General features: G+C 39.1%; 3 protein-coding genes across 3 annotated transcripts; 1 reads left to right on the plus strand and 2 right to left on the minus strand.

The window, feature by feature from the left end:
• Positions 1–694: 694 nt before the first annotated feature.
• On the minus strand, positions 695–3,855 carry LOC122406212 (DUF1676 domain-containing protein Osi15). Its single transcript, XM_043411516.1, has 2 exons — positions 3,438–3,855; positions 695–1,802 (listed from the first exon to the last, which is right to left on the minus strand). Exons 1-2 carry the CDS (start codon positions 3,832–3,834, stop codon positions 1,468–1,470), a joined length of 732 nt encoding a protein of 243 aa, XP_043267451.1. The 5' UTR covers positions 3,835–3,855; the 3' UTR covers positions 695–1,467.
• A 2,106-nt stretch (positions 3,856–5,961) lies between these two features.
• LOC122406077 (uncharacterized) lies at positions 5,962–8,345 on the minus strand. The gene is made up of 3 exons (XM_043411290.1): positions 7,978–8,345; positions 7,487–7,669; positions 5,962–6,697 (listed from the first exon to the last, which is right to left on the minus strand). The coding sequence occupies exons 1-3, from the start codon at positions 8,186–8,188 to the stop codon at positions 6,297–6,299; spliced, it is 795 nt and encodes a 264-aa protein (XP_043267225.1). The 5' UTR covers positions 8,189–8,345; the 3' UTR covers positions 5,962–6,296.
• Positions 8,346–11,962: 3,617 nt separating this feature from the next.
• LOC122405936 (uncharacterized) lies at positions 11,963–20,200 on the plus strand. The gene is made up of 3 exons (XM_043411017.1): positions 11,963–12,010; positions 18,464–19,424; positions 19,981–20,200. The coding sequence occupies exons 2-3, from the start codon at positions 19,058–19,060 to the stop codon at positions 20,166–20,168; spliced, it is 555 nt and encodes a 184-aa protein (XP_043266952.1). The 5' UTR covers positions 11,963–12,010; positions 18,464–19,057; the 3' UTR covers positions 20,169–20,200.
• The last annotated feature ends 50 nt before the right edge of the window (positions 20,201–20,250 follow it).

A 20,250-nucleotide genomic window follows, 5' to 3' on the forward strand; every position in this document is an offset into this window, starting at 1 on the left:
AGCGCTGGAGGTAAACAGTTTTTCCCCACTTCTCTAGCGTCGATAAACCTGGTGGGGTCCATGACCGGTTGGCCGTTGTTTTACCTCACCCACCGTCGGTTCCCCTACTCGAGACTGCCAGTGGAGTCTTGGAGAGGGAAGCGACATCACGGCGTCAGCGTGGACCGCGCGGAGGCATTGACACACTGACCCTGATCTTGGTGAAAGAAGGAAGAGTATAATAGGAAGGAATGCCCTCGAGCACGCCGAGGCCAATGGTACACTCCACTCTGACTCTCTTTATCCCCACCCTTTGAAACTAACTCGTAACACTGACCTAGTTTTTGGCCTCGCTTCCTACTTCGCCGTCGACTCCTCGCCACTCTCTTTTTCTCCTTCCACGTAGCAATCCCTCTCCACGACATCGCCTCCACCAACAACGAGCATTCGGGTCATCGGCCCCACTACAACTCCGAGAAATACGTAGTTTGAAAACACTACAAAAAAAGACTCTTCTGTTTTTTACGCTCTTTTGTTTCCGCCGGAGGAAAATTATTGTTGTGCCCTTCAATGTAGGATGAAACGCCCTAAGTAATTGTTTCTGTTCCTGAGGAGGAACGATGAGTCTAGAAAATACATTTTCAAGCCTTTTAATTGCTGGGTTCAGTCACTTGAACCGTACATGAAATTTTATGTATAATCCGATGTGTTTGTACCTTTATATTTCATGGTAAATTCGATATTATCATTTCTCTATCTCAAAGTACTTACGTTGCATATTTTCTCTGTCTTGTGCATTCAATTATTCATTATCTTCACAATGGTAATTTCGAGGAAGCGAAAAATCATGACGTTCAATCTCAAATCGTTTTAACGCTTGTTTCCTTTTTATGAATAGTGAATTTATTGGATGGAACTCATTCAATTAATCAGGGTCGAGAAAATACTGCAAACAATTGGAGCTTAAATCTAACTGTTGACCAAAAGATTACAATGACTAATTGTACGATAAATTTTTCTAAGTGATTCTTCTTGAGCTCATAGAATATTTTTCTATGCTCCTATTCTTCTATAATAATGTATCCACAAGCAGTAAATCTCTAGCCTTAATTGAAAATAACAAGGAAAATTTTTCAACGACGTTCGGAGTGACTTCCCATTTGTTTTTTGACTTTCTTTCCCAAATTATTCATATTTTCCGCATAATCCACAAACTACGATTAATGCAAGCAAAATAAAAATCGTGATATGAAGAAGATGAAAATCAAGATGATTGTCACCAACCCATTGAAACATACCTGAGATTGAACAATACAATAAAAAATCATTTTTTTAAGTAAATAAACGAGACGGTTGTTCTATTTTTCGTATAAAAAATATTGAATAACATTTTATTAATAACACGAAGATAAATAGATAAATTTATAAATAATAAGACAAGAAGAGATGAATGGCTATGAGGTACGATGATTGAAATTTGATTCGTGATTAAGGCAAGTCATAAGGATATGAATCAATGGCAAACTCTGGGGCCCAGGCCCTGTAGGGTTGGTTGATTTCTTCTTGTGATCTGTGCCAATGTTCATGATGAATCTCGTGAGGTTTGACGACACCGTAGGTGACCCTTGCAGGCAGAGGAGGTGGCGGCGTTAAGAGAGCTTTCAGGGCAACTGCGCCTGATAGCAGCAGGGCCAAGAGCCCTGCACCGAGTCCTTTGATGCCAACCAAACCGATCATCGTGATAACGATTGGCAGAACGATCAAAGCCTTCAATTTCAGAGCCAGTAGAATTGGAAGTACGATCCTCTTGAGCTTTGTGCGAGCTGGAAACAAGTGCAACTGTGAATTTTGTATTCAACATATTTTTTAGTGTTTTCAATAAAACCTGTTATTTTTGCAGCTTTTAGCAACTGCTCGTCATAAGCGCATATATTTTTGTCAACAGTTAGAACAATTTTATTGTCAACTGGAAGTCTTAATTAATAAGTCGCTTTTTCCGGTTCCAATTAACGAGTATATCCTAGAGCCTACTTTCTTCTTCGCCATACTTGACACTCTCGTTCAAGGTCCCACCACCTCCTTCACCTCCTTATTTCTTGTTCTTACCTACCGTTGCTACAACTACTAGCAAAATACCACTACCACTCGCTTCTATCTTCTTTATTTTCTGTCTTCGGGATGGACGTCCTACAAACCCAGAATTTCTTCGCTTCTACCCCTTCCTTCGATGCCGAGGCACGACCTAATTCTTCAGCACTTTTTTCCCTCTCTCTTTTACAATGTTGCCTCTCGCCTCTTCCAAGAACGAAGAACCAGGAGATCGAGAAACAAGTGGGACGATTCTGCCTCTTTCCAATCCGGAACTTTGCCGACGTACCGATCTCACTCTCTCACACACGTGTGCATTGCCTCGAGAGGAATTTGCATGATTTTTTATCTCCCGACGATCGATTAAAAGGATTCGAGTGATTTTTCGAACAACGGCTATCGACAAACTTGATCCTATATTTTAAGACGATTTAAAAAAACGCACCAATGGAAAAGACGAACCATCGTCGAAACCTGCTTATCAGCCAATCGCTAAACTCCACTCAACGACCCACTTCTAACATCAATGGGTGGGGAAAAAATGAGAGGCACATCTCTATAAGACTTTGCCACGGAGATGTTGGCTCTCATTCCACCGGATGAAAGATTCAACGAAACATCTAAGGAGAATGAATCATTTTTCTTTTGCATATGAAACACACGAGGGACGAGTCACTTCTGATTTCTGGTAGAGAGAAAGTTCGAGAAGACCTTCTCAATTTTTTTTCTACTTTCGCCTGTATTTTTATTTATTTTCGCCTCCACTTAACGTTGCACAATTCTGATTGCCAATAGGGTTCAGTCAATCCATTGTTGTTCATTTATCGTCGAAATCGACAGCGCGTTCACGCAGAGTATCCAAAAAATAGTTTTCAAGCAGCGCAGATGCAAAGAGTGTGGCGTATTTTTTTCTCAAGACTGAGCAATTTATTTTCACTTTTTCATAAAGAATTCTATTCAATTGGAACGTCAAGTCACATCTTCGATTGATACCGCTGTTCGCTCAACTTGACATTTTTTCACATGGCGTTTTACCGTCATTCGAACACTTGGAAAATGTCTTTTTCTACGTTTCGATATTGAATGGTTTGCCTAAATTGAATTGGCGATGTAGAGATGTGAAAATTACTGAATATTTCAATAGTTTTGCCAACTCTTTTCTGGATCTCATGCAAACAAGGAATTCGTGCATTTCTCCTAAATATTAGATGAAAATCATTCATGTGGATTCGAATGACCACCAAAACAAACAAAAGCATCCTGAACGTTGATAAATTGGCGCCTCAGTTGAGGCGTCAAAAATTTGCGGATAACCGCAGGTTCGAAAAGTCAAAAGAATAATGTTCGAAGAAAGTTTTTATGAATCTAACCTTCCGATGCTCCGCTGGTCAACCCTGCGAGTTGTACATCGAATTGTTTCTGGCCCAAGGCTCGCCCGAAGAGATCTGCAGATGATCCGTCAGTCGGTAGTTCAATTCGGAGTTTTCTACTTCTGAAGAACTCGTCGATTTTCGCGATCAGTGGATCACGTTCAGCGTTCGAGTTTTCTTTTTTATTGTTTTCCTCAACTTTGATTTTCTCTAGCGTAATCATATCACCGATAATACTGATGCGATCCCTTTCGTTCAACTCTTCCATTTTTTCAGTCAACTTGTTCTCCGCGCTCTGGTCGATATCGTCGCGCTCAACTTTTCTCGGACCAGCATTGACCGATGCTGCGGTGCAACACCAAATCGCCAAAAGCACTGTCAACGTTTTGTTCTTCATTCTGGCGCTCGGTCAAACTACTTTTTTCGACTGTTTTGCCCTCAGGCAATTTATTTCTTTTATATATGAAGAAGAAGAGCTTGAATCAATGGTGGGGTCCTCGGTGTGGGTGAACCATTTGGCAAGCCTCGTGGTATCGATAGCCTCGTCGAGAATTTCAATTCTCTCGCGTTCTCTCTTATTCGTCTCAATTCTGTCTATATGTATACTCAAAGTGTATCGTGCCGTATATGTATTCATCGAAACCGCGTTGCATTGTAATGAACGTCTCGAACACTCGCGCGTGATCTACCGCTTTGCTGCACCGACAATGTCGTGCGACATGCCGCAGCTGCTCGAGATATTCGCTTTTCCCTTTTCAGCACGTATTCACTTTCGACCCTTTGAACAAGCTCCAAATTCGCCGCTTCAATTACAACCTTAATCTTATCATTACAGTAGCGTGTCAATTAACAATATTATCAACATCCATACACTGAGATAAAAATATCGTTGCAACAACTAAATGTCTTTAGTTGATATTTTTGTTGCTCGATCTAACATCTGCTTGAAATAAATAAGTTCATTTATCCGAATCACTAGATTTTTATTTATGTGAATTAAGTAAACGAGTGAAACGAGTGAACTCGGAACATTTGTTCATTTCTACTTAATTCAAATACAATTTAACGTTATATTGTTTTGAATATCAAGTACTGAAGTATCTTTACGGTTTTGTTGAGAATAATAAATATTTTTAAAATTGAAACTCACTGGTTACTTCAATATAGCTCAAAATTTGTTGAAATTTATTCTTACTTTAGCCAGCATGATATATGTGGAAAATAACAAATAATTTTGATAGTCGGATCTTTTTTTCATGTAGCTTAACAAAATCTTATCGATGACGAATCAAATCCATTGTCTATACAAATGTCTACTTCGAAAGAAAGTTCAGTATATTTTTCATTTAGTCAAACGGATTTGCTTATTTCTTACCTAACCAACTACATTTTTGCTCTTACATAACCCTTAATTTTGTTCACCCACAATCACTATGTATTTGAGTCATTATCTAAATATTTTGTGAAATTTAACAAATATTTTGTCGTGCGTATGGGGCTAATTGTGTTAGTTAAATTGAACATTTTCCAACCAAATTTTTTTCTCAGTATATAAATTGACGAAGATAGTACTGCATAGCTCACCCTAAAAAATGTGTGAAGAATCAAAATTCGTAAAAGTTTCAACAATTAGGCTGATCACGAGAACCAAGTTCGCAGAATTTTTTTCGAAAACTCAAGATAAAATTGAATTTTGGTTTTTTTCGTTTTGTATATGATGAATAAACTAAAACCATTTGCAGGAAATAATATTCATGTTGAGCCCGTTACACGCATAATTCTGATCATGAATTTAGAATGTACTGAAAAACAATTTGCACAAAGCCAAACTATTTTTATTCCACGCGTATAAGTGTGGTAATTTATGTCAAGACAATTGAAGCCTCGTGCGATTTCTAACGATAGACTACGAAGAATAATTGTGAGGATTTCTTTGAGCGCAGTCAATGCACATATTCGTGTACATGTGTAAATGTATGTAAATATGTGCATTATGGATTTAGGTATGAAGTGTGTACTCATATACTCGTATAAGTGTGGGTTTATGTTCTCATGTTGAAGCACGTGTGTAAACGAGAAATGAGAGATTGGTGACGATACTTTGTGCTTCTCTTTAGTGGCATTGTAAGCGACAAATACGTGCTACGCTCGCGGCTTTCGAGGGCGAGAATTAGTTTTCTGTGTATGTCGTGACACGGTATGGTATGCAAAGCAATTGGTGTGTCCCGAATCTCATTCGAACATGCGGCGATCATCGCGAAGGCATCAAATCGACGAACCTATAAACAACCATCCGACAAATTTGTCTCAATATGCGATTCATTGATTCGTGGCAAACAAACATGATGAAGAATCGAGTCGTCGATCTACTGTGTTGAGATTTAGAAGTCAATTTTTCTGTTCATCAGGCGCAATTACCGCATTATCTGAAATGTTGCATTTTTCATGTCGAAGAGTGTAATAGATTCGGGACGACGAGGCTGGGAAATTTTCCGTTACATTAAATACAAGAAGCTGCAGAGAATTTTTTTTTCAATAATTTATTAGCTTTTTCTTTTGTCGATAATAATTTATGAAATTATAAAAATATTTGCATTCAATCGTCGACAACAGCTGTCGGGAAATGAGAAAAAAACACACATAAATACAGTTACTCATAAATACTTAACTAAACAGTCGTGTGGTGCGGTGAGCATCGAAAGAGCAAGACATTCGTGCGTCCTCTTTTACAACTTTCATTCTCCATTTTCTCTCTTTCCGATTCTCTCTCTCTCTCTTTCGTTCTTTCTTTCGAACACTCATCCTCTATTGCAATCAGAAAAATATATTCTCTCGCGAAGGATCGATTGCTGTGACCAATTAATCAGTTGCATTTGGCACGTGACTCGAATAAGCGAGGTTCTGAGCGTCGTTTTTGACGTCGTCGAAGCTTCGTTTGTAGTAACCTTGTCCGGCTGTCTGAGCTGCACCAGCAGCGGCCCATCCTTGCCCTGCACCATTGTCGACCCACGAGGCAGCGGGCTGTGTGTACTTGTTCAAGAAATTACCTCCCAATGAGCCGCCGCTTACGCCGCTAGCACCGCTGCCGAAAAGCCTTTGGAAGGCTAATATTCCAGCAATTATGAGAGCGATTTTTCCTACGAAGAGAGCTTTCAATACGAGGATTGCAAGTCCTCCGAGGATGATGGGCACAACAGCGAAGATCTTGAGACCAACAGCGGCGATCAGGGGGAGTAGTACTTTCTTTATTTTTCCACGACCTTAAAAAAAATGAAACAAAAAAGATCGAATTTGATGAATGTCAGAGGAAAAAACGATTTTTTTCGAATTTTTTTTCTGTTCTACAAACAATTAGGTACGGAATCAATGTAAAGAGAAAGTGCCTGCGAAGATTATTATTGTTCGGTAAAAAATTACTCAAAAGTATTGGATTCGTTGGAATAGGAAAAAGGAGGATCTCGATCGAGGCTGCTATACTTTCGTTGTTACTCAAATAATAGAAGAAAGCGAATGTAACCTCGTCATCGAGATAGAAGTTAGCACTAGACGGAAAAACACGGAGTGGAGGTCATGGATTTAGATCCTCGGCAAAACATCGATGAGACGGTGAAAGGCGTGGTTGCCGGAAACCGAGTTTGTCTTCGTGACTGACCAGCAAATAAAAGGTCGATTACTCAACAGCTAGATCGTTTGGAAAAAAATCTTTGTCTACTTGGAAAGCGAATCGAACGGGAAGAATTCCTGGTGGAAATGAATCTGTCAGATTTCGTATTTTTTCAAATCCTCATTGAATTGAATTGAATTCAGTTGGACTTTCTAGAATGATTAGTAAAAAGTTTCTCGATCCTCAAATTTCTCGATCTCCCATATACTCACCTTCCATTTTCCTTTTTTGCAATAATCATTTTGTCCCCAGTCTTGAATTCAAGTACACGATCATTCTTCCTCAGCCGAACGAAAATTTAATTTTCATGGGTATAGCACTTAATGTAAAACCGAGTATTTCGGAGGACCAGATGGACAAAACACTATGAACTAGTAATTGGTACCTTCAACGAGGGCTCGAGAGAAGGATTCCTCAGGTACGTTGATCTTGAGACTGTGGCTCTTCAGGAAGGAAACTGCTGATTGGTAGAGCATCGTAACGAGTTCCAGGGTCCTGTCGGAAGCATCACGGGGCAATCCGTTCAATACTTCCGTCTCGGTCTCCAATGACTTTGCAGTGCGTTCAACTACGAGAAGAAAAAAATCACATTTTCGTTGTGCAATCCTCAGGAAAGGATGCTCGGTATCTCTCGTGCAAACGAATGTAAAACACAATCAATACAACTGGAAGTGCAACGAAACTTTGTCAACGAAAATAGCTAGAAGTTTCGTCAGCTACGAAAATCAACGTTGAATCCATTAATTGAATAATTTAGTGAGCATAAACTAGTGAGCATACTATCACTCAAAAAATATTCATAAAAACTTCCTTCAAGTTGAGCAGCGTGATGTTCGCTGAGGTAGAAAATTTCGACCAAGCTCATTGACTACTCACGTGGCGTATCTCTAACAAAAGTGACACCTTCGATGAGATTGATGTTGCTGGATCGAGCAGCTCTATCAAGAGCACTCGAAGCCTTGACGAAGAGACAGCTGAAGAGTGAGTCCTCCTCAAGACAATTGAGATCGGCAGGATGGTTTTCCTGAGATGCTGGCAGTGCCATCGCCGCAGCGACGAAAAGTCCAACTATCGCCAACTTAAACATTTTCGTTAAATCGATAACTAGCGTACTTTGCTTCGCATAAAAATCGCTAACCGAACGATTTTCTGAAGTCTGTTGTTACGAAGCCGAATAACCGGAAGACGAGCGAGACTCAAGTTTACTGTAACGTGTCTAACGAACTGTTCGGAAAATTTTTCGGAGCTGAGTGTGATCTGGACATGGGTTGGCTTCAATCTTTATACTCGCCCGAGGTGTTCCCCTCGCTGCCCCACCTTCGCTCTCATCTCCGTCAGCATAAACGTGGCACACTCCATACTGTATCATGCATGCGTACAAATTTTCTTTTTCGTGTATGTTCACGTGTGTGCGTGTGTACACACATAAATATGTATATGGAAATACATAACTCGGCTCTATTGGTGGACACTTGAATATGTGCGTACACTCATTGTGCTCTTCGCCAAGGTGGCCGGTATGGCGCTTTCGTATTCCCTGTACAGGGGCACATAGTATTTGTCTCCTCCTCGCCGCCTCCCCCAGAAAACTTTCTTCGATAATTTTTTAAGCAAACGCGTCTCGAGCGACTCTTCGGGGAGGGGGACGCGGGATGAGGTTGGGCGGTTCCTCGTACCTGATCATCTCCTAGCAATACATAGTGCTGAAGTTAGAAGACTGGCAAGAGACCGAGATACAGAAAAAGAGAGAAAGAGATCTCGAATTCAGGTCGGAGGGAGAATATTCAGGAGAGACTCCAGCCAAGGACGAGCGACGGCGCCTCTGAGGACCCCTTAAACTAGATTGATTGCACTGAGGTCGTTGCATCCTGGATGACGTAGTCGCTTTTTTTTCACTTTTACCACAACGGCGGAATCAATTCTTCTTGTGAAGAACACTCCAATTTGAGGTTCGTTGAAGGAAAAGTACTGATTTTCTGAGCTCTTTCATATTATTCGTGTCAGAGCTCTGATGACGTGCAGATCTTTGAAACAAAAGCTTTTTTGATTGTGATGAAATTCACTCATGAAATTTTTTGAGGAATATATAATAACAGTTTCCAGACTGTCGATGTGACTGCTTGATTTTTCAATGCAACGCTTTTAAGATCGAAGATGAAAATATCTAATAAAGAGTTCCCATGAAGATTAAGGTTTGACAACAACACTCCTGGGAACATTGATGGCCAAATTCGTGAAAAAGTGACACGTAGAAAATGCCTTCAGTCAGATCCGTGTCAATCATATAGTTTCGTATGTACATGCGGTTTATTCTTACATGCAAGGCTTGTGAGAAAGGCTCTAAAGTGTTCATAACTATGCACACACGAGTATATATAGGAAAGTGTCGAACAACTGCTTGCCTGAGTGAAGATTCAACGCTGCGGGGATGAATGGATTGTCCACAAATACTGATAAACGTTAAAATTTTACGAGCATAACTCTAGCTTCATGGGTATGGAAACTTTTGCTCCGAGCCATGGCGACTGAATATAAAGTTTGCATTTCGCACGCTCGGCTCATGTATTTCTCGCTTCTCGACTGGAAGCACTCTGTAACTGGACCTCTTTTATAAGGTTCACTTGGAAAAAGTAAAATACGATAGTGAAGAGCAAAAGTTTATTTAATTAACGGGTATAATCTGTTTTTTTTTCTGAATCGATGGATAGTTCATGTGGAAAAAGGAGAAAACAATGATTTTCTATTAATTGTAAGATCAGTACAGTCAGCGAGCTGTTAAGGGGTCAACGGCATTTCAAAATCTGGAAGAATCGCGATTTTTCGCATGTTTTATAGTACGATAGTTTGAGAACGTTTTCGAGAAATTTCAAGTTGATCCAACTGATAATTTCACAGATTCACATAAAAATCATCGTCGAACTTTTTAAGTACTACACGGAGTAAATGAGGCCGAAAATTCTTGAGGAAAGTACTAGGAATATAGTATCTTGGGGACAGTATATACGTACGGGATTCCAGCATTAATTCGAAGAGCATTGTTCTATCCACCATGGTAAAAAGACCAAAGACCTTTTATTCAAAAGGCTGAAGAGTGCTTTTGTCTATAAGCATAGTAGAAAATGTTTTCAGTCACTTGAAATGTTTATATCGCAAAGTGTGCTCGGGCAACCCTGAAAAAAACTATATGCATGGTAAAATGTCACACGTATTCGGTGTACATTCGTGTATTTATCATAGAATTTACTATGCTGACAGTGAAAATTTGTGATTTACAATACATTTCCATTTGTCAATAAGTGCTAGTCAGGCATGATGAGTAACACTCGAAAATAAAGCGAAATATAGTTCTCACGTGCATGAGTTTTTAGATACTTTGAAAATTCTTAAAAAATAATATATTCCTCACTATGCAAAATGAATCCGTTTTCTCCGTGTAGAAGGACCGAAGGAGTTTCAAACTCATACGTGTGACTTATTCAAGCAGTAGATTTTTTGTTTGAAATGGAAAACACACTTCCTACTACCACTATTTCGTTACATTATTTTACGTTAAAGAAAACTTATTTTTTTTTTTTTCATAAAATCATCGTCAAATATAGTATAAAAACTTGGCAAATGATTGAGTAAAAAAGTTACAAGTTTTTTTACGATCACGAAAAACCCTCTTCTCGGCCATCTAACTACTCACAATCCCTTAAGGAGTTTCGGTACAGGCGATACAATGTTGCCATGCTATACCATGCTAAAAACATAAAAAATTTCAAAAAGTTCAGAATTTTATAAAATTTGGTGAACATATTCTTTAGTGCCAAATTTGACAATACAAATTTTTTAAGATTTTTCTTCTACACAGTTATCGAGTAATTGATCACTAAACTTCACGTGTATAAGCATGGCGTTTTCGTATATATAGGTATACATTCCGGGCATAAGAAATCTCCGTTAATGCGTAATTACTCGATAACTAAGTAGAAGAAAATTTTGAAAAAATTTGTGTTTTTGTACTTGATGTTGAAGAACATAATCACCAAATTTGACCAATTTCTTAATATTTAGACTTTTGTACCGAAACTCCTTAAGCAAATGTGGCATCCTATAAATAAAGGTGTTTAAGCCCTCAAACTTCCTATCGAAAACGCACTGTATATGCATTCTCGTAAACAGGGGCTCTCGCTCGCCTTGACCCAGAGACCGGTTACCTATGTAAGACGCGAACATATGGATTACACGCCCGACTGGTTCGACTTATATAATCTCATCTCGAGTCGGCTGCTATACTTGTATACATATAGCTACTAGAGACACGCCTAGTACTTTCTTTTGTTGCTCTCAATGATCGAATAGAGAAAAGCTGTTCTCGCGTTCAAGTTGCTTCATTTCTAATTGATTTTTATCTTCCATTACCCCATAGGATTATTGTCTTTCCATGTCATCCTAACTTTCGTCTCATTTAAATATTATCAGTTTGCGGATGCGTCGTTAAAGAATGGAATGTCAATGACGAATTTGTCCTGATATTCGTTTGGGGTATTTCATCGACGCATGACCAATATTATTCACGCGTATGAAATGATGAAATAAAAAATGATGCCGGAATCCGGTCGACGACTGTATTTCATCGGGGTCGAGATACCTTATTCGCGGTCACTGGAAGACGCAAGGTGATCCATTGTACTCCGTCGACGAATCTCTTTAAATATTTAACAGGGAACTCTCTCTTGTCTTACCTGGTTTCGCGTTCATCCCTCTCCCTCTTTTTTCTTTGTTTCTCTTCATTTATCTCTCTCTCATGCCTGCTATGTATAAATACACATTGACTATATAGACTTTTTTTACTTTTTCTCATCGCATTTGGCTTCAGTAACGGTGAATAAGCGGAACACACCCGTTTGCTCGACGGAATTTTCGGGTGAGCCCACAGTTCAATAGTTTACTTAATGAACTTCCGATCTGTCAAAAAGAGACTCATTCGCATCATACCTGTCAAAGAAACTTGCTACTTCTAAATGAAAAAACGAAAGTCGACGACTCGAAAATCTAGGGATTCCATCTCTCAGTTTACCGCGAAAGAAACAACTGAGAAACCAGTCCGTGTTAAAACTAAAAATCGGTCTTCAGCCCATTATTGCCTTATCGTCAGTTTTTTCATCAAATATTTACGATGAAAGCAGTTTCTCGTCCTAAAATACTTACCAGTTGTATTACTTTCTCAATTTTGCTTGCGTTATTTTTGAAAATGTTGAATTTAGGTAGTAAAATTTATATTTATTCTTAGAAAAATTTATCGAATTATACAAAAATGCAGAGAAAGTCGAATGCGCTTACATTCACGAAGCAAACATATCGTTTTATTCACAAAAAGAAATTTAATTTTTCAAGAATCCACTTTCATTCTTCATCGTATTCATTGTCACGTACTTGACTAAGAATATAGATTTTTTCGGTAGAAACGCTCACAGTGCAAGCTCCTCATAATTCCGGTGAACTTTCCTCATCCTAATGACGCTGAAAAGTAATATGGAAGATCGAACATTTTGATCGCGGCCGTCGACCCTTTTCCTCGTGTTCATCGAACATCCTGTGAAACTCTCATCGTCTTGTTTGGGTGCACCATTGACTGTACTTTTTGTAGCTCTATTTTAATAACCCTTTTTCCAGGGTGATTAATCTTCCAAGCTCCTTCTTACTTTCTATCTATTGTTGTCTCAACTCTCTGATCATCCGTCGAACATTTACTCGTATTTGGAAAATCTGTCAAAAGTACTTCTTAAAGTCTTATTTCACTTGCTCAAAATCCATTGTTAGAGTATGGCTCTCGAAACTGGTAATTATTTTTTCATTATCGTACAACTTGACGAATTTTTCGAAAGTGACAAGTCGAATGGTTGCAACGAAAATGCATCACGCTACAGAATCATCGTTTCTTCCGTGACCTATAATGTGACTCGAAAAAAAGTTTTCTTTGCCGCACCGAAAGGTTAAGTGTACACATCAAGAAGACTCGAGGCGATGTCTTGTTCTCTCATCTTCGAGCATCCTCGACAGTGTGAATGCTACACGTAATCAAGTGGCAAAGTCATTGAAATGAAGTAATGTACATCAAGGAACTGATGATGACTATTACGTACACAGAATCTGTTTTTTTTTTTCTTTACAATTCCGCATACCTCGAAGAACTCATCTTTCAACTTTCTCCCATCTTTACGATGTGCACAGTCATGATGAGCTCGCATTCAATAGTAGAACTCGAGATGAGCGTCCGCAGTGAATAAAGGGTTCACTTTAGTTGCGAGTTTAGGAGGACGGTTTAGAAATATTTACGGAGAATTAGATCAGACGGAAATTTGGACGAGCTTTGCCATAGCTGATTGTAACTTATGGTAATAGTTACAACAGAATTTTAGTACGAAATTAATTGTCCAATTACTATTATAATAGTAAAAAGTGAAAGGATTAAGGCCTTATGTGCGCTTGCAGCGTGCTAAAAAACGTGATTTAGTTGATTTTTTTTCGACAAGAAAATAAATGTTTATTAAAAAACTGTGAAAGACATTCGTCAGTATATATGTTCATGTACTTGTACAATTTTTTGCATCAAAAAATTTCTCAAAATAGCTGAACTCCAGCTGTATTCCATCAGTAGAACCTTTTTTAAGCATCACTTGCGGTGGACATGATAACTAAAAAACTATTAATCCGATCTATATCAAATTTATATCACTTAATTATTATAATGATAGCTTGGGCCGGGACGAAGGATTTGTAAAAATTTCGATTTAAAAAAATGGCGACCGTTTTAACAAAAAATTCATTTTTTGAAGTGCTAAATTTTCGGTTTTCGGTTACAATTTTTTTTCCAGCAAAATACGAAATCCTTCGTCCAGGCCCTAGTTATTATTATAATAAACAAGTGGTATAAATTTTTGATGGATCGGATTAATAGTTTCCTAGTAATCGTGTCCACCGCAAAGATATTTCTCAAAAAAGACGATTTTGAGATAATCGATCGATTGAAATACCCATAGCTACGAATCCAATGCTCCGATCGTTATGAAATTTGGTGAGAATATTCTTCAGACACTGTACTTGAAGAATTACTAATAAAAAATTTTTCGATTTTTCCGCCCATCACAAGTGTATACAAGGCTTTAACAAAGTCGATGAGTTTTTTGAGTGGCAATATCGGTACAACGCAGTTAAAATTCGCCTAATTTTTGGTTAAGATTGAAAACTCTTGATTGCTGGTTGAACAATTAATTTCTCGTTTTGATAAAAGTTGGATTAAAATCTTCGTTTATTTTCACGCATACAATCAGTCTCTATTTTCTCCGAAGCGGGTCTCGGTAATACCTATAAGGATCTTCGTCCTCGAAATTGTTTCTGTCATCGAGGAGCTGATCTTTTCGTCTGTACTTGCTGTAACCATCGTAACTTAATCCAGTCGGTGTTATTCCGCCTGCGATTCGTCTTAATCCAACGATCGCTGCGAGAACCAGGCTCATGAGGCTGAGGATGAATGCTTTGCCACTGAGAACGGCAACAGCCTTTAAGGCAATGGGCAATAATATCGATTTGATGAGAAGGAATCCTATCAGCAATGGTACGAGGAATTTACTCTTTTTGTGATGTTTGCGCTTTTTACCTGAAATTAAAGTTTTCAAGAATTCAATTCCCAAAAGAATATATCGCTGTTCCAGTACTGAGATTCAAAGCTTCCGGAGAGTCTGAACGATTTTTTTTCTCCATCAAACAAACAAGGGTACTGCGGTTGATCAAGAAAATTATCTCATGCCAACCTTCAAGAAAATCTATAAACGATCAACGTTTACGGTATCCTAAATGCCGCCCTGTCGGAAATAACGATTTATAAAGTTTACATACACATTTTTCGACCTTCAAATAAATCGACGCCTTCGCCAATCGGAGCGATAGTTTCAACGGCGTTTGTAATGCCATCACCGATCCATGCCACACCATTTTTCAAAGTATCCGTAATGCCGGAATCGACCGGTGCGTTTGTTATTCCCGAATTTTTATCTTCACAAAAAACATTTTTTCGCAACAACACTGTACAGGTAATGAACACACGAAGCAGAAACATATTTATTATCTTCTAAATACAAATTTATCTGTATGACCAAAAATTCGATTAAGAAGCAAAAAAAATGGCTTTACGAGGCAGGAACGAAAGACAAATCACCGCAGATATCCAGACACTGGTTTCTTCAGCACTAAGAACATTTATTTATATAGACTCGAGGTACAGCTCCAATAACAGGCCGAAACATCCCTCAATTCTCTTCTTCTTCCTCTTCTCCTTCTTCCTCTCTTCTTTGCTCGTCTAACTTGGTACTGACGCGTGACCAAGGTACATCATCAGCTCTCGATGTAGCATAGCCGGTTGTTCGTAGCCTGTACCGCGATCAGCGGGATTGTAACCAGTCTACGAACACATGTATACACGAGAAGAATTGGTTGTTGTCGAGCGTGGCGAAAAGTTCATCACAGTTTATCGAATGGACCTGCGCTGATGTCGTGGGAGAGCGCTTCCTTTGAGTAAAACCGGCGCATGAATCTAAATGCATCGGCCATGATTATACTAAGCATTATTCTAACGAGTAGATTAATGAAGTGAAGTTGGTGAAAAATGAGGTTGAGAATTAACGTAATGCTGTACCATTCTGTGGTTACAATTGAATTCATTCTTCCGCGTATGTAAGAAGTAATGGCAACTGTGCCATCCAGTCAGGATGTTCGATTACAGTCATAATCTGATAATAATTGAGGGCATATTTCATTTGTATCGAAATGTATTACTTTACATTTGGCAATGGACGTTTTCACTGCGTCAATGACATAGCGAAGCAACTGTTATTGCTTTTTATTTTTTTCGTCACAGATCTTGTATTGTGTTAGTTGCGATGATTATTGCGGTTTCGGTCGAACAGGCAGGGTCGAAACAATAAAAAACGGTAACGACGAGGAAAAACCGTAATGATGACGCCGGCGTTGGGGCAAATTAGTATTTTTTTGTGCCCGCCTGTTTTGTTCTTCATTGTACTTTTGCTCTCGTTTCATGTACTCGGCAATTTCGTTTATGGAGTATCCAAACGTAGGTCCCGCCATGGTCTCCTATTAAAATTCGTTTCCACTGAATTCGGGCAGTTGAATCTCTGAAATTACTTTCGTATGTGGGTCGAATGCTTTACACACGAGGGAGCCTCATAATGAGTTGTAATTAGGAACGCATTCTCATTTCACATTAGGGTGCGTACGAGAATCACGTGAATGATGCGTTGAGATTACTTTTTTTAAATACTATCGTTTCGAATTTCAAGATTTCTGGATTCATCAGTTTTTCTACGTTGTTTCAAAGTTTTGGTTTCGAAGATCTTGGCTTCTGATCCGTACACTGAGAAAAAAAGTCACTGGAACAACGTGGCATTATGGGGGGCCAATGAAATATATGATCATCACAAGGTTGAACATGATTAAAAGAATAAAATAGTTTTAAATCAAACTGCAGCTTCATTCTCTCCGAAAACATTGCAGTTAGATGAAGAAAACTTTTCCAACAACATCAATCGCTATTGAATAAACAATTTTTTTTCTCAGTGTACCACGTAGAAATTAGTTTGCTGATTTTTCTTATGAGATTAATAATTAAAGTACTCGTTAAATATTTTTCTTTGATTTTCGCCGAAACCTACTTTTTTCTGTTATAATTTAGAGTTCCCCAGTTTCATTTTTTTTTCTGTTCAGATCAAAAACTCTCTTTATCTCCGAGGCTCATGTCGATACGTAATTTCTCTCGAGAATGGACGCTTTCATTTAGCAATTTGTGATGAAACGTAGTCACGCACGTACATGCATGTATGCTCGAGTGGCCGCACTCTGTTCAAGAGTCAAGCTTTCAATTGACTCCTTCCTCCACGTTATTCCTCTCCATTTTGATTATACTCTAGGTGCCTTTCGTCTCCTAGAATATCCTGCAAGGGCGAGTCCATCGAAATTGAGCATCCACGATCGGCCCACATGTCCTCTCAGCGTAACAGGAAGACAAAAAACATTGGTCGTATTTCATCGATCAATTTTCCCATAGAACGATAACGATCGATCGAACAGGGACGTCACGATATCTTGGCTTCGATACCCTGACTTCAATCTAGCTTTCGACGGTTTCTTTCATTTCATGTCGCAAAATTATCCGTCATAGTAGGCAGTTGAAAATGTTCGCTTTTTTATGCCAGATTTATCAACAATTACTTGCTATAGATCGAATAAAATCCGACTTTTATGACAATGAACACGATGGAAATTTAAAAGTAAATTAATATGAGAACACATTTTGCAATTATATAAGTGCCAGAAATGGATGAGCAATCGGTCTCTCATCTTGGAAGCGTGCAAGTTTTTCGTCCTCACTAAATGTGTCGACGTCTGAGTATAGCCAATTTCCAGAGAACTTTGACAGAAGAAAAATAGAAAAAATGAATGAAAAGTGAGGTCAGAGTGGCTGCGTAAAAATCAAGGAAGCAACGCAGATAAAAACTAGAAAAAAATCGTTTTGACAAACCATTGCAATTCGAGTTCTATCCGTTAGAGTCAACGAAGATCAGCACTCTCGTCATTGATCGCCATCTCAAAATGGTTAGAAATCGAACGAAAATGTGTCGACTCAATTATGTAAAGCATAAAAATTGCATCACATACATTTGTGCATTGCTCCTCACTATCGTCAACAGATTCGTCTTGAAAATGGATCTGAAAAATCCACCGGAAGCGCTTGGTTAACTTGTGACCAGTGGTAGTACGGTTATTGCGACGAATTTCCCGTGATTGGCGGTCTTTCGGGCCGAGAGTTTCGCAGAAGTAGCGACGTGGACATGCATCGAGAATTTTTAGCGTCTGTGTGCGTTGTATTGGCAGCACTATAGGTTCACCCCACATATAGACTATTTTATAAGCACGTGCGTGATATGAGCGATCACGGTACATCCGTACGGTCTATTCAGTAAAGATGTCGGTAGAACTGGCGATTTAATCATAGTGGTTACTACACGCATATTTCCCGTCGTAGTAATTTAGCACGGATTGCCGATTTCGAAGGTAACTGAAGCGTGAAACTGACGAAGAACGTCCCGGCCAATGTCTTTTGTGGATCGTCGACGTCGATATTTCTGCGTTGTGTTCCCGCGTGGCTCTCGTACATCGCGGTGAAATATCGAGACCGAATCACTTTAGTTATCGGTCGCACGTTGGTCCGAGCGTTTCCCTGCGAACATTTTAAATACGTTTCTCGTTTATCCCGGAGTATATAAACTCGACGTTTACTCATGGATTTTCGATTAATTCGTCACAGAATCGATTACTCAATCGTCTAATCGGGTAACTCGGATTGGTCGTTGTGGCGTGACGGCGCAGAAGACCGAACGAACAGATGCCATCGAACGAAATACATTCTTAAAAGGAAATAAAAATCGATTGATCGATCATTTAGAATAACTCGAAGTTCTTAGCTGAAGAATGTTCTTGCCGGCGTGACGGGAGGCTGTGCAAACTCGCGATAGATCGATCGTTGATCTGACATCGGGCTTGTGACCGCGCATCGAAAGAACGGTATTTTAATAGAAGTCAAGCCGATGTGAATCGTACTTTTTACGACTGCTACTGCGTTTGGCGCAACGTGAATGACCCCGGTGAATCAAGTGAACCGAAGAACCAGTTTTAATATCAATTTCTCTTCAACAACGAGATGCAAACTGCACGAAATAATCCCTGATTCATTGGAGCAATTAAATGCAGTGGCACGAAAGCGCAGGGCAAACGATTCTTACGTTACGATACAATACATGAAGAGACATTCCCATCAAAACAGCCCACACTTTCGGGGTTGAAGTATCGAAGCCCGAAGTTTAAATTTTCGTGAGTACAGAACAAGAGCTCGCAACGAAGAATGCATTCCGGTGTTAATCTAGTCGTAATCTTATTGACCCTCGGTTATTTGGTGAATGGGCTGGACTCATCGCACCCGGAAATCTGGAAAAGTAGAACCCAAGACTTGTTACCACTGCCCTCTCATTTATTCGGCTCCGGAAGTCGTGAGAATATTTCACGAAAGCTCAAGCGTCCCAATTCAACGAAAATACATCAGTCTCCCGACACCAATGCCAGCTCGATCAGGGACAAACTTATCTCGTTGAATGGAACCATCAAACTTCATACAAATAAGGAAAAAAATGCTGTTGCCATTGCGAAAACGAATAAGCTGGCGCTTATTCACGATCTGAACGCAAAGCCCAAAATCCACTTGGAAAGACGAGGTTATTTTACCAACGATTTTCATTATTTTAACAAAAAACGTATATAAAAAATCGACTGATTCGCTTGCATACTTTGAGGTTTGTGAGGAACATGCTATTACGTGGGAACAAAGAAATTGAAAAATGTATGTCACACTTTTTAATTTTGTAGAGAAATATTCAAATCTATCATGAAAATACATCATGCAACTTCAACTGAAAATATTTTTTAACTGTTCATTTAAAAATAAAATTTATGTCATTTTCGTTATCGAATGATATTTCACCCGATAAAAATCAGGTACAGAACTATAAATTCGTTCACCACTTCGCTCATTCAAATCACAGTTTAATTAAACTCTAATTAAAGCAAATTTGAGAATGGAAAATCGTTAATTTGAACAAGAACATTGACTGGAGTTCCATAAAAGCGAGCAAAAATACGGTTGTGACACGTGTACCTGAATCGCAATCAAATCAAAAGTATTTAAATATAATAATTGACTGAATAAATATGAATGGATTTCTCTAAATACCGTGCGCCATAAACAATGTTTATGTCTTTTCATATTTCTAGATAAAAAAAAAAAAAACAAGATAAAAAGGAGTCGCGTGCTTATGGCTCTGTTGCTCGCCTACAAGCTCAAATTCGCCGCTCTAATCCCTACGATAGTAGGGGGTCTGGCCCTTCTGGTATCGACAACAGCCCTCGCTGGATTCTTCTTTGCCTTATTCGCCGCGGTGCTTGGTCTCAAGGGTCACTGATGATCCTCGGATACATCGAACGATCGTCCAGAGTTTGTAATAGCGCGCTGACACAGCGAGGATTCGGAGGAGCGAGTAAACG

Source organism: Venturia canescens, chromosome 2, assembly GCF_019457755.1.
Source record: "Venturia canescens isolate UGA chromosome 2, ASM1945775v1, whole genome shotgun sequence".
Taxonomy (NCBI): Eukaryota; Metazoa; Arthropoda; class Insecta; order Hymenoptera; family Ichneumonidae; genus Venturia; species Venturia canescens.